Source organism: Alosa pseudoharengus, unplaced genomic scaffold (genome assembly GCF_046254945.1).
Source record: "Alosa pseudoharengus isolate Yale_2024_CS ecotype anadromous, Long Island Sound unplaced genomic scaffold, YU_APseudo_1.1 YU_APseudo_1.1_scf_15, whole genome shotgun sequence".
NCBI lineage: Eukaryota > Metazoa > Chordata > Actinopteri > Clupeiformes > Clupeidae > Alosa > Alosa pseudoharengus.
In genome coordinates this window covers 11420175-11434498 of record NW_027468620.1, presented here as the reverse complement: position 1 = coordinate 11434498, position 14324 = coordinate 11420175, and the positions used below count along the sequence as shown (strand labels likewise).

The following is a 14324-nucleotide window of genomic DNA, read 5'->3' as shown; positions in this document are numbered from 1 at the left end:
CTCACTGAACGTAGTGCTTGGTACACTTAATAGTGTTTGTTTACTTAAATTAATTTCAATGAAAAATAAGGACTATGTTACTTTCTGCACTTTACAACTGTTACATTAATTACAACCAGCTGAGATTGCACAGAAAAAGGAATACCAGAAAACGGCAATGCAAAATCTACCAGTGGTACCACCTCAGGTTTTACCCTCACCTGATCCCTCAGGCTCCTTCAGCCCATACCAACTTGATATCTGTCAGGCGCACAAAGGCAGGTGCACTCCACGCCAAGGCGGTTGGACAGGCAGACAAACTGACACCGTAACTGCCAGCGTTGCGCCAGCCAACCGCCCGCCTCTGAGCTGGCCCGGGATAAGAGGCCAGGCTGGCCCGGGGTCCCAGAGGTCCTGCCCCAGATCCTCACGCAGGTCCGTGCTGCCCTGGTTAAGCCATTTAGCCGCGCGCTTACAAGCATGCCATTGTGTCCAGGCCCAGGGCTCCCTGCACACAAACACCGGCTGCTGAATGGGGGGGGGGGCTGGCGGTTGCCATTCAGCTACGCGAGCATCGGTGCATGGATCCTCTGCGGCCGCTGTCCAGCACACACACCTATCATGTAACAAGGGAAAGCTGACACACACACTCACACACCTACACACTTGTGAAGAGAGACAGGCCCACGTATGTCACCTATTGCTTTCACTACACTCGCCAGGTGCCATCTGTCGCATTACCTCACCACAGACAGACAGACAGGGGGAAGGTGAGACAGGTGAGAGATTTCAAAACAGCTTAAAGCAAGCAGATAGAGGATAGGACAGGCACGTTTACAGATGTGTTTGTGTGCTAAGCATAAAAAGGAAAAAGACCAAGATGGTGAGAGGGGAAAAACATCAGCGGAAAAGGAGACTGAAAGGAGAGTGTAACAGGATATCTCTGATTTGCGGCGGGAGCACAGTCACTCAGTCATGGTGAGGGGCTGCTCGTCTTGCAGGTGACTTACTCAGGCCCATATAGGCTGTCAGCTGTTAAATATACATGAAGAGCCACTGGAACATAGAAATAATACACTATACGGTCTATTCCTCTACCAGACTTTATTGTAGCTATAACCAACCCCTCTGTTAAAGGCAAGACACTACAGGTGAATAGTGTAAAATTGTGAACTACTAGATATCACCATGGAACTTCCCCAGTCGAATACTTGACAATTAAGACAATTATTTTTTTTTATTATGTTTACATATGCATATCTGATATGCACTGATTTACAATTTCTCAATCTGAACATTAGGCAATAAGATATTTGAATCAAAGGTTTCTAACAGGGATGCCATCCTGGAATTTCTCCTTTGAGTGTCTTCTCTGCTGTGTGTGTAGGTGTCTAAGAGCTAAGGGTCTGTTCATCCTGAAAGCAAAGGATTGCAACTGAGAGAAAAGTAATCTGATTATCCAAAACTTTATTTTATAAAAGATGTCACCTGGCAAACATTGTTTATTTTTAGTTGATACAAAAACGTGGATGTACATTTAAAACAAGGCAAGTCAGTATTTACAGTACATGATTGTAGCACCTTGAGCAATACGAAAGTCCAGAACAAATATAAACAATTCATTTTATCAAAATATCACCTGAAAATAACATTGGACAGTTTGTTCAAAATGATCTACATTTTAATTCATTTAGGGGTTGATTTCCCCTTTTTTGGTGTCTTGCCCCCTTTTTTCTTTGGAGTGGAGAATTCCTTGTTGCAGATCTCACAGACCCAGCAACCTGCAAAACAGAACACAAAAATGCCATTGGGTGGATGTTTGCACTTAGTGTAAACACTGTAGTGCTTTTTTAGATGCTCCAGACTATAAGACATCCTGTGTTGGTCAACCACAAGGACCTGTTCATTTTCAGCCAGCATGTAAATTGCCATTTGGATATTTAAGAACTGCCACATTCCATAGTTTTCCATGAGACAACCTGCAACTCAGAGACTCGTGTACTCAAGACCTTGGTCCACTCCATAGTGTGTGTGTATTTCACACTATGGAGTGGACCAAACTGCTCTGAGGTGATTGTTCTTACAAATAGTAAGTTATGTATCCCGTAAAAAGAGTCTCCCTACCATTAAAAAGATAGCCAGGTTCAAGATTGCTCTGGGGTCATGTTTCAGAGTTAAATGTTTTAGCGTTCTTTCCATGTCCTTCATATACAAGGGACATATTTGCACATTTGGTATGTCAGTATGGTATTTGTGCACCTGTGTTCTACGAGCCATAATGAAACATAACTAGACAAATACAAGCAATACAGGAAGATGGGGCACAGCACAGGATTTAAACTCCTAGTGGATGTCAGAAGGCAACTGCAAGTTCCACAGAGTATTGTTGTGACTGATTTAAGACCAGACATGGCGTTGTATTCGGGATGTGAGCACATCCTCTTCTTTATGCAGCTAACTATTCCCTTTGAGAAGGAAGACTTTGAGAGGAAGATGTCAAAGGATGTAGAACCTTTTTATACACAGTCAATGTGCAGAACTGGTAGCTTAAGTAAGGGAACGTGGCTGGCAAGCACACACAAGTCCAGTGGAGATTTGTTTGTTTGGTTATGTTTCTCGTCAGATTATAAATGGCTCCGGCACCGAAGAGGAATGAATGAAGAATTTGTTGGTGCATGTATCAAGGGCTTCCATTTTGCTTGGTCATGTTGCTGATTGGATCGTAAACGGCCTCAGCAACAAAGAGGACTAACTGAAGAATTTGTAGGGATTTGTGAGTGCCCTCATCAAGGGTCGGTCTGGTTAGCAACTATGAGTTAGCAACTATGGTTTTGGGAAACGTGCCCCAGATCATAAACGGTTGCTTTGTTGGTCATTTTGTTTTTGTTGCTTTGGTTGTGTGGTTGGGCATTCAGGCTACTGGCAGCGCATGTGCTACTGTGAAAGAAGGCCATTACGGATCCTGGGTACACTTTGTGTCCTGCATCATGTTGTGTGATGTAAAATAGGCTTGGTTGTTGGTCGGTCACTGAGGGAAATCCCCTACCTACAGACAAGGAATTTAACACCTCTCCTGTAAATATCTGAAGCAAAACCCATTCTTGGTCGGAAACAATGTACATACCTTTTGTGTATAATGGTTTGTTTACCAAAGGAAGAATAAATAGAGGACAAAAACAAACATATGAATAGCCAAAAAAGGATAAATATGATGAAATGAAATAAAAGAAAAAGAGAGATCACAGAAGTACTAGGACCATTAAAAGGCAATAAAGCAAGAAGGATAGACAGGAAGGTGACAGTCACAAAAGATAAAATGGTGGGAAGGCAAAAGAAAAAAAAAGGAGCGTGAAAGCCCGCATTATACCCTGAGGGATAGAGTCCATTCCCACACAGAATGTGTGGAAGCCGCGGTCACACTTGTCGCAGAACATCATCTCCTCCTCGTGGTGGGGCTGTTCACACACAGTGCAGGTCTTACACTCCATGCACTGCCACGGGTACGTTTTTATCATGGCCACCAGCTCCACACTCATGTCCAAACACGATGGATGACCTGATGCGTGCACACACACACAGACACACACACAAACACAATCATTCAGCCATACAAAACCACATCAATCTATGGATATATATTAAAACATGACTCAATTAAAAGGCCCCCAAAACATAAGTATGTTGGCAGACAGCTATTACACAGGAATTTCATGAGGACCCCCCTGTCAACCACTACTAGAATTAGATATGAACTAGATATGAATATGGTATTAGTGAGTGTACATGTTCTTGTGCACAATAAATCTTGGGACTTTTTTGCATTTACAATAAAAACAGACTATCAGCAGATTACCTTAAAGACACAAAGTATAGCAATAACAAATCTAGTTTTTAAAGGTGATTAAATCCTAAATATTGCTCATGACTACTAGTTTGTTTACGTTGTCTAAACATAGTGTGTTAGGTGTGTGCTTACCACTGTTCCGGCACTGAGAGCAGTTTATGAGGGCCTCGGCCTTGCCCCTCTTGTTGGACTCCTTACCCTTCTGGCATATGCCACAAAAATCATTGGGAGTGATCTTAGGCTGCAAGGGCAGAACAACGCTATAAAAAACATGGCAACAAAGCCAAGAGCACTTCATGACATGTACTCAAAAACTAATTGTTTTCTTTTCTTTCCTTCTTTTTCCAGATTTATTCAGGTCAACCTTGACATGTTCAAGATTCCAGGATAATTTGAAAAGGCTTTGACTATCTGTTATTTGTTAACTTCATTCTAAATAAAACACCATATGGTCACAGCATTTCTGATGGCATGCAATACACACAGAATCTTGAACACAGCAGAGTGGTGACAGATCTGATAACGATAAACCAAGCTTTACAGAGACCTTTACAGACAGGAAGAAAGAACAATTGTAACACCATATTCCAAAATTTCATATCAAATAACAACTATATCAAACTATATTCATTGATATGACATTTGATGGACCTGTGAAAGAGAACAAAATAGCAGCAAGGTACTTGTGCCACCAGATACATATTCTGAGTAGTTATACAGTATGTAAATACTGAGACTGAGATTTCACAGCAGTTGTGCTACTACTGCCAGAGATATCTGGTGACTTTTGATGCTTTATAGAAATTATTGATATCACACACCTCTTTTTTCTATACAGGATAATCAATTTCTCTCATTATTTCATTTAGCTTTAGGGCAATTAAAAATGTTACACATCATCATCTGTCAATTCTGAAAATAAAGGTCTTTCTGGTTACATACACATAGGTAAAGATCTACATCCATGCTCTAAGGTGCGTGAATTATTGTCCCCATATTGACATACGGACACTACTTTATTTCAAACAAAATATGCATTCAGTACGTGCATAATTTGAAAGAAACCCTCCATTGGCCATCTACATTGGTTTCAAACCGTTTTATTTAAATGTGTAACGGTGATGAACTATCCCAATACGGACATAAACGTTCTAACCAAGTCTAAAGACTTACAACTTTGAAGGAATAAACATTTATATCAGAGAGCAAGAAAGAAAGAACAAAAGTAACAAACAAAGAATGAAAGAAAGAAAGAAAGAAGGAAAGAGAGGAAGAGGAGACACAAAAAACTGTTGAACATATTAACTGTTATCAGTCTAAATGACAGCAGCTTGTCGCTATGGTGCCAGGGTAGGTGCTTAAGGGCCAAACAAACACAGCATCCTCGTTGATTCAGAGGGGAAAAGAAAGTAATCATTTTCAAAATCATTTTTCCAATCAAGTTGTTCAGCAGGTATATTATAAAAACTGGGAAGGAGACCAGAGACAAATTACTGACACCATTCTTGACAACTGAGGATCAACAGAAGCTGTACCTAAGAGGGATTTGTATTAGTAGATTTCTAACTTAAAAGCTTGGAAAAGCTTGTTTTATGATATTGTGACCAAAGAAATGTTATGCCAGTGCATGACATGAAAATTAGGAATAAAAACAGGGAAGAGGGCACTCAGGATCAGTTAGGCTAACCAACTCCAAAGATGTTTGGAGTGCATGATAAAAAAGTAAAAAGAGGGAAAAAAGGGAAAATTGAAGGAAGTTATGAAGGAAAGACTGGACAGGCACATTAAAAGGAGAATATTTTTCAACTTAGTCAATTTTTGGATGATAATGAGTCAAACATTTAGTTTGAGACCAAAACTTTAATTGGTGCCATTTTGAGTAAGGCTGTAATATGCTAGATCAAAGTAAATCACCCCTGTAAGCCACTATGCTACTATGGAGAGTGTCCCTGCCGACAAACCAAAGTATTCTCATCTTTGTAAGTGTAATGAAAGGTTATTAAAAAAAAAAGGACCGTTTGTATAGTCAGTACATGTATAGTCTTCTTCCGGTCGCAACCATCTTGTGTGGAGAAAGTCTCCAAGTTAATTATGAAATACAGCACAAACTACCTTCAGTAGTTGCAAAAGGAGGAGAGTTCGGTAGTTGACTTGTACAGACTTTCTCCTTGCAAGAAGGCAGAGACTGGCACAACAACTGGTAATGCACATGTCTTTTTAATACACTTTCTTTACACATAAGTAAAAAAAAACCCTTCATATTGTCTGCAGGGACCCTCTCTATAGTAGCATAGAAGTGTAATATTTTGAGCCTAGCCAGTGGAGTGATTTATTTTTACATTGCGACATTTCCACCAAGGCCATTTCGTTGTAAATGCACATTCCAGTCTTACTCAAATGACACCGACTAACATTTTGGTCCCAAACTAAAATTTAGACCCCCCCTTTAGACAAAAATAGACCCTTGGTTGAAAAATAGTGTACTTCTGCTTTAAAACATGGCCTGTTGTAGTATTTCCCAACTCTCAATTTCTTCAAGAATGTGCTTTCTTTGAAAGCAAATCAAAAATAAATTCTTTAGAGTGAATAAGAAGGGTTCAGATGATGTAGAGGCATTCTAGGAAAACTGAAATGTTTGAAAAGAAAAGTGCAAAGTGCAAACCAACTTACGACCCAGTTTACCTTTGGCACCCTGCTGCTATTAACATTATGAAAACCATAAAAATAAATCAACGTAACATGAAATTGAAAGCCTATTTAAGCTTTTAAATAGGTCAAAAAGTATTTGTTTACTTTTTCTTGTTGATGTTGAACTACTGAACTTTTATTCGTTAGTAAACATTAGAGCTAATGTTATTGCTTTTAGGTGCTTTCTGTTATCAAGATTGCCATAAGGTAGATCTTTTGATGACCCCTTAACTTCAAAATAAAATTAAAAAATTACATATATCGGAAGCGATCAGGCCAGCCCAAAAAACAAAAAAATGTCATATCAAGCAAGGCATCCTACACAGTTGATAGTATGAAATCACTGTCTTCATACACTCAAGTTCTATTCAATATTTAAAAAATACAATGTCAAACAATACTCATACTGCATCAAAAACATAATATGTGTATGTTCATATTTCAAAACATACGGCAGTGATGTTGAAAGCATGACTTTCAAAAACTTTTATCATCTACTTAGTGCTTTTATAAAATTCTGTAGCTTATAAATCCTATTTTTGAAGGGTAAAATAAGGTAAAAAGTGAATGGTTCTAGCAGCCACACACATCTGCTTCTTTGCCATTAGGTTCAATAGGCAAGTGAGCAGCATAGAGGTATTTAAGGACATTCAAATTAAAGTGATGTAACAAAAATAATAATAATAATAAACAAGACAAACATTTAAAAAAAAAAAAGCATTTACAGTTGAGGGCTACGTAACTGTAAAAATAAAAAAGTGCCTCAAAGAAACTTCCTCAACTCCCACGCCCCCCAAAAAGCCTCTGTAGCCAGAAGGGTTGAGAGGAAATGATTATTGCTCCACACCTCTATGCTGGGTGTAAGGATCTGCTCCATCGGACTGGAGAGTGCGGAGGGAAGGCTGACTGTCAAAAGGGGGGGGGGGGGGGGGGGGGGGGGGGCAAGTTCCACTGGTGATCAAAAGAGTCACAGCAAGAGCTACAGTCCTCTGGAGGAGTGTGAGTTTGTGTATATGTGCGTGTGTGTGAGAGAAACGCAACATCAGAAGTTCTAACTCGGACTGAAAAAAAAAAGTGATTTCTCCTCTGAAGAGGGGTGTGTTGGAGGGTTAGAAGAGGATGGGGAAGGGTGCTGGAGGAGAAAAGTGCTGTCGAGGGGAAAAAAATTGTATAAAAAAAAGAAGATCAGGGGCTTTTTTCTTCTACCTTGTACCCGGACAGGGATTTGTGTTGATGGGGGCGCGGGGTGCTGTCTTTGCCCTGGGTAGATGTGCGATCCTTGGCTTTGCCTTTGGACGGGACTCCACCATCCTGGCTGTCTCCATCAGATGTGTTCCCCGATGAACTGTCCTGTAAATGACAAGTTCAACTTTTTGGTTAAAAAAGGAAAAGAGACATTTTCTTACATATCTTTTGACCTTAAAATCAATGTGGAATGCCTATGTAGGAATGATGACTTTGGGTTTAAAGAAAGGTAAGGTTTGTTAAACATCCAGTGTTTCCCATACATTGACTAATCTGTGGCGGGGCGCCACGAAATCAAAACCGCGACACATTAATATTCTATGTTTAATTTAATTTAATTTAATTTAATAAGATCAAATCCTTGCATTGAGCTGCGCTTTTTTACGCATGCAGCCTTTCCTTGCCCCGCTCTCTCTCGTAGCCCGCTGCCCCTCCTCTGTATGTGCTTTTAACAAAATATTCACGATTGTTGAAGGATTGTTGTTGCCACATAGAAGCATTGCATAGAAGACGTCTGGCTAAATTGCTATTAAATTTCGACCATGCTGCGCAAATTTGTTCAAAACTGCTGCATTGAAGTAAACTCAGCTAAGGTCTTATCACAACATAGTAGGCTACATTGAGGAGACTAAACTAAGTTAAGTTATGCAATCAAGCATCAAAGCTAACGTTAGAGTAACTGTTTGGATGTCGAATTTAGCATGCTTAGCCTACTTACAGCTGCTTGTCAATTTCATTGAAGGGCTCATTTTATTGACTCTGTTCTATTCAAAAGTGCTTGTCCCAAGGAGAAGCTATGTAGAAAACGTTATGAATTGCATCCACACATCAGCAGCCTTTTAACTGTGTTACAATTGCAAGGGTTCCCTCACGAACGTCTTAAAGTGACAGGCACTCAATTAGACCAATACACTACCAAGACGATCTTAATACCCCCCCTCCCCCCCTTGTCCAAGGCAGCTACAAATTGAATCCAATTCTGTGGGAAACACTGACATCTGATCTAGTTTACAATAAACAAACTATTATAAATGGATAAACGGAGGATTTACAAACACACACACACACACAAAGATTAGTTTCTTACTGATGAGCCTTTGTTTTTCTTGCCGTCTTCTCCTTTCTCTCCATCTGCGTCATCAGAGTCTCCATCACTGTCAAGCGCTGGAAGCTCTGGATCCAGAGGAGGCTCATACAACGCGGTGTTCAAGGGCAGATAGCGTAACTCGTTGGGAGAGTACCTATATAGGTGAGAGCATGATATTTGCATTGTATTTGTGCAATTTCTTCCATTTATTACACTTCCTGAGCAACGTACAAAGTGAGAAAAGACAGTTAAGATTTAGGGCCCTATGTCGGCGATTTAAAATGCATGGTTACTGGCGAATAGCTTTAATAAATTTAGGAGTTTGTCCAGTCCACATTGGGGGTGGTTTTGTTATCAAACGTCGGGCGCCTGGGGCAAAAAGGTTGGTCTTATGTTTCTTAATCAGTCATGGGTGTGTTTTGGGCGTAACATCCTTTAAACCAATGAAAATGACATCTGTCATTCCCTTTAACAGCAAGCAGTGCAACTTCAAACAGTACATCGGTATTTTAATAGTCAGCGGTGCATTTGAAGGAATCTGCTTGCACGTAAGACCGTATGGAACAGGTATTCCACTAAACCATGCTTTACAAAAACCTAGCAGAGTATAGCCTACATCAGGGTTCCTACACATTTTCCATTTCAAAATTCCATACTTTTTCCATACTCAAATTTCCAAACTTCTCGTTAGATTTTTCGGACCATATTCTCGACATTGCGGCCACTTCTGGTTTGGGATAACTCGATGAAAACAAAGGTATGGACAACTGAAGTGAATTAAAAAATGACACTTAATATTCGTCCATTTAGCTTGTATCATCATCACCTCATTTTTAGTTGCGTCATAGTTGTATCTTGACGATGGGGACTGACAGTTAAGCTACACAACAGTAGGAATGGTTCATTATGACCTGAGTGAAGTGATTAGTCCTGCAAATGTAATAGTCTGGAAACACAAATATTTCTCCAAACCCTTGTTTCTTTTTTCCATACTTATCCAGACCTGGAAATTACTAACATCAAATTCCATACTTTTCCAGGTTTTCCATACTGCGTAGGAACCCTGCTACATGCATCTGCACTCATCTATTATTTGAACTCATAGGCAAAGTGAAACTAACTTCACCGTGGTGTCATAGTCAACAAAACAGTTACACACAGTTCATTACTTTCACTATTGACTGACAATGGCTTACAATCGAAAACATAGCCTGAAAAAAGCATGACTGAATAAAAAACTTAAGGACATTTATCCTGCAGAGGAGTTGCTGCTTACATCTCATGACAGTGCGTCTTCAGCTGTGCTTCATATGCGCCTTTCACTATAGACCAGTTTTTTTTTGGTCAGTGGCGTAATGCTTTTTAGATGGTGTAAGATAGCGATTTTTGGATAATGCACTAGACCACACCATAGGTTGTTAATTGCCACACCCCTGGGCGCATTGTTCAATAAAAGAGAAGAGCATGTCGAAAAATTTGAGTAAGATAGCAATACGCTTTGCGTCGTGATAAGAATACGCTGGGTTTTAGATTACCAAGATAGGACCCTTAGTTGTTTTTCACAACATGAGAAATGCATTCACAAATTTGATTTGTGATAAACAAAAATGCTGATTCATAACAACTTACCAAATGAATGAATGAATGAATCAATATACTAATTATTGCAATTCTGGCTGTGTAATTACTAGGCATTGTTTCAAGTTTATTCGAAATACTTTATGACTGTTTTTTCTTACATTTATTCACCATGAACTTGTCGTTCCTCTCATGCTGAGTGATCAAAACATTTTCAGAAGTTCTTCGTTAAAGCTGCAGTTGGCAAGTCTGACAGATTGAGGGGACTTAGCCAAAATTTTGAATGTTTACAACTCTCATGCCCCTCCCCCACTACCACCGAGCACCCTCTCATGAAGTTTGGCTCGTCAGTGCGCACCAGACTGTGATTGACAGTCAGATTTTACATAGCCCTGCTCTGATTGGACCAAAAGAACCGGGAGCTGTGGATTTTTGCAAAACAAATAAAAGGCTCTAGGTGGAGGTAGAAGTGCAGGGTTTTTTCTCTAAAACCGGCTGATTCATGTTGTTCTGTCGGAGCATAGTGTTGGTTTCAGTGAATATGACCAAAAAAATTTTGCCAACTGCAGCTTTAATTTAACTTAGCCAAAGCGAGATGGTTGACATACCTTTTAAAGTAGTCCTGAAACTGCCCAGGTATTAGAGCCACAGGGTAGGGTCCTGTCTTAGTCTGCTCTGGGGGTAAAACTTTATATTTTCCCTGAGGAACCTGGATTATCTGTAAAACAGGGTTTTTTGAAGTGAAGAATACTTTGTGCAAACAACCCACTTTAAAAAAAATGGCATGCTATGGATGCTAAAATCCTCTCAATACATAAAACCATTTTAGATATAGGGTTATAATGTGCGAATGATGACTTCAACTTACATGTGTCTGAAGGTCAAAGTACGCTCGTCTCTCCTCCATGCGCTCTCTGTTGAAGTTGCTGTTGAACTCGGCAGCTTTCTTAGCAGCTTTCTTGATGTACTCTGGCACTTTGCTTGCCTCCACTTTCTGTGGTGTTTGTTGCTGCTGGCAAAAGGTTAAATTTTGTACAAGGGAGATTAAGAAAAAATGTCTGAAAATCAGGTGCCTCTCTGCAGGCCTATATTTTGATTGTGGCATACAGAAAAGTTTTATTCAACAGAATGGACAGCAACATGTATACATTTCAGATCAAGAATGAGATACAGAACTTTTAAGATAAGTTTTGTTGTTATCTTTTGAAAATTGTTGAGATTTGATAACTTAGCATAGCTTTGATTGGCTAAAGCAGCACTCTGCTGAGCTAAAGTCAAGAGGGACAAGCAGAAGAGGCTGAACAATACAAAAGAGAGTGATGCTTTACTCACTGCACTTTGAGTACTGACTGAGTACTCTTTTGCTATCCTCTGTCGCTCCCGTTCCTGGAGAATGACTGAATACTCTGCGTGTTTGGCTGGATATTCCTTAATCATTAGGTCTATCACTTCATCACTTCGCAGAGCTGTGAGACCTATGAATAACAAACATGCAGTTAGTATGTATGTGTGTGTATATATACTGAAATTAATACGAAAATATGTAAAGCGTAAAGTTGTAATAACCAGGCATTCAACATATGAAGAATTTAACAAGCCAATTTATCAGGCAGCACTTGTGATAGAGAAGTATCTTTATTGCATTAATATTACTTTATTGTGTTTTATTGTGTAAAACCAATCTCTTGAGGTGGATTAATTTGACAACACCAGGTTTGTGTTGTAACTTTTAGGCAATCAATTTGATATAGAAATGTTATGTTAATTCCATGTCATAAGAACACCTTTATCCTATTTCACTCCAACAAAACTGTTATTGGTGAGACCACCAGGAAATGCATTTTCTTGGTTTGAACACTGGAGGGAAAACCAGGCATGCATGGCATATGGCAGATCAGTAGTGAAAGCTCTACACTAGAGTAATGCTAAATCACTACAGTTGCCCCATGAGTCAGATCTACTTATGGGTTCATCCTTAGACCATGTTGTGTAATCCTGCACACAGCCAGACAGACAGACAGACAAACCACACCAAAAACAGAAACAAACTTACCTAAAGTACACTGTGTTTCTGTGATGACATTTTGCTCCCTCAAGTACAGCTTCTCCTTGTGAGAAAGGTCCCTCCTCTCCAAGTCTTTGAGAAGCAAAACACACAGTTTCTTCTTCTGTTTTTGCATTACACCCATTAGGTAAATTGCTTATTTGTAGTTATTTGTGTTCTAAAAGGAATGCACAGGCTTACCTGGATATTTACGTTTAAATGATGTCACACCAAGGTACTCGCTAACTTGCTCTTGTAGCATATAGTACTCTCCTGTGTCATCTGGTGGCCATTTGTATTCTGTTAGGTTTTCCGCAGGAAAATAAGTGGGTCTGTTGGGGTGGATGACATGTTATTGGAGATCTTATTGCAAAGAAAGTTTACCAGCAATAAGTCAACATAACATTGTATAGTGATAAATTTGTCATAAATACCCAAGCTCCTGACTAGACGTGTCACAACTCCTAGAGCTATCCCCGGAGCCCATTCGGCGTCTTTTAGGGGCTTGGCTGCCATCATTGGAGTTCTCTTCCGTGAAGTTGTCATCCTAAAAGGCAAGCAGGCTACAGTAAATAATGATTTCAATCTAGTAGGGAGCTGCTAAAGAATGGCAAAACATTGTGATTAAACACAATTGCAATCAATAACTCTTCTAAGTTAATGTTATGCACTGTTTAGCCAAAAAAGATGCACATTCAAATATTTTGTTGGACCACATTTAGCTTTGATTACAGCTCCCATTTGCCATGCCACTGTGCTAACAACCTTATTAAATATGACAACACTAGTTGCATTAATTTTTCATCAATAGCTTGTATGGATAACAGCATAAGCAATAAAACACCGCATAAAGGGTTATCCAGCACATTCCAAAGGCTGGAATAGCCTATTAGGCGCAGCTCAATGCTGTACCATCACAGCATACCATACCATCACTTTGGAACAGGCTAAATCTGGAGTCATAACATGACGTTTGTCTACTGATCAAGTCCCTAGCAAATTAAATCCTGCTTTCCAATTAGTCTCACTAACAAGTGTTTTTCTTACAATCACACAGCTGTTAAAGTTTAAGTCACATGAGTTATATAGTATGCCGTTATAGCGTTAGGTAACGTTAAATACATTAAGATTACAGTAACATTACAATGTGTAACATCAAACCTTTACGTTACAAGCTAGCTTGGCTCATAAGCTCATTTTGTTATGATGTTGATAAGGTAACGTTATAGCAGCTAGATATGTCCCGTCAGCTTCAACTTTTCTTACTACATCAAAGTGATATCGTGCCTCTCTAATACGATAACGTTAATCACTCATTTGGTGATTCAAACAGCATATTTGCCATAAACGAGACTGTTTGCTATCTCAGCACAGCAGCCTAGCCCAATGTTATGGTCGAAAGCTAACGACGTCGTGATCAACGGCTAAACTGGGATGAATGAAACAAAGGCGGGATGTTCCGTCAACAAACACCGGGAAAAAGTAATTATATTCTAATGTTATCTCAGTAACGTTAATGTTTAGACTGTTAAAAACGATTTCACAATTGCGCGTGAATTGCTACCTTTAAAGATTGCGTTCCAGGTGTCGCAGGACCACTGTCGCACTGTCTCGGTGAGAGTACAGTTGCCATTTTGGTCGTTTCAATGGCGGGCAATGGCATAAACAAGACAGTTCAAAATAAAAGTGTGGTAGAAAATAACCGGAAGTAAGTTTTCTTGGGGAGCAACTCGGCAACTCAGTGAAAATTAAAAGCTGATGTAGTAGTCCTGAATATTCCCTGAAACTTTTCTGAGATAATTAATTGATCAATCTAAATAAATTATTGAAATTTTGGTGCAGCTTCAACCAGTTTAAAA

At 39.5% G+C, this 14324-nt stretch overlaps 1 protein-coding gene across 2 annotated transcripts; it reads right to left on the bottom strand.

Moving 5' to 3' along the window:
- Positions 1 to 1429: 1429 nt before the first annotated feature.
- On the bottom strand, positions 1430 to 14112 carry phf10 (PHD finger protein 10). 2 transcript variants are annotated; one of them, XM_076285535.1, is made up of 12 exons: positions 14030 to 14112; positions 12900 to 13012; positions 12667 to 12797; positions 12475 to 12558; positions 11754 to 11896; positions 11290 to 11433; positions 11030 to 11139; positions 8844 to 8997; positions 7718 to 7861; positions 3956 to 4064; positions 3347 to 3535; positions 1430 to 1760 (listed from the first exon to the last, which is right to left on the bottom strand). In XM_076285535.1, the coding sequence occupies exons 1-12, from the start codon at positions 14096 to 14098 to the stop codon at positions 1666 to 1668; spliced, it is 1485 nt and encodes a 494-aa protein (XP_076141650.1). In that variant the 5' UTR covers positions 14099 to 14112; the 3' UTR covers positions 1430 to 1665. The 2 variants fall into 2 exon arrangements, with proteins under 2 accessions (XP_076141650.1, XP_076141651.1); XM_076285536.1 differs by having other exon boundaries at positions 11290 to 11430.
- Positions 14113 to 14324: the final 212 nt, after the last annotated feature.

Excerpts from the sequence above, each read along its gene's own strand:
- phf10 (XM_076285535.1), bottom strand. The coding sequence starts at position 14,098 with ATGGCAACTGTACTCTCACCGAGACAGTGCGACAGTGGTCCTGCGACA. Across the intron at positions 7,862-8,843 it reads AGAAAAACAAAGGCTCATCA|GACAGTTCATCGGGGAACAC; the intron begins GTAAGAAACTAA and ends TGTCATTTACAG. Across the intron at positions 1,761-3,346 it reads AATGGACTCTATCCCTCAGG|GTTGCTGGGTCTGTGAGATC; the intron begins GTATAATGCGGG and ends TCTGTTTTGCAG.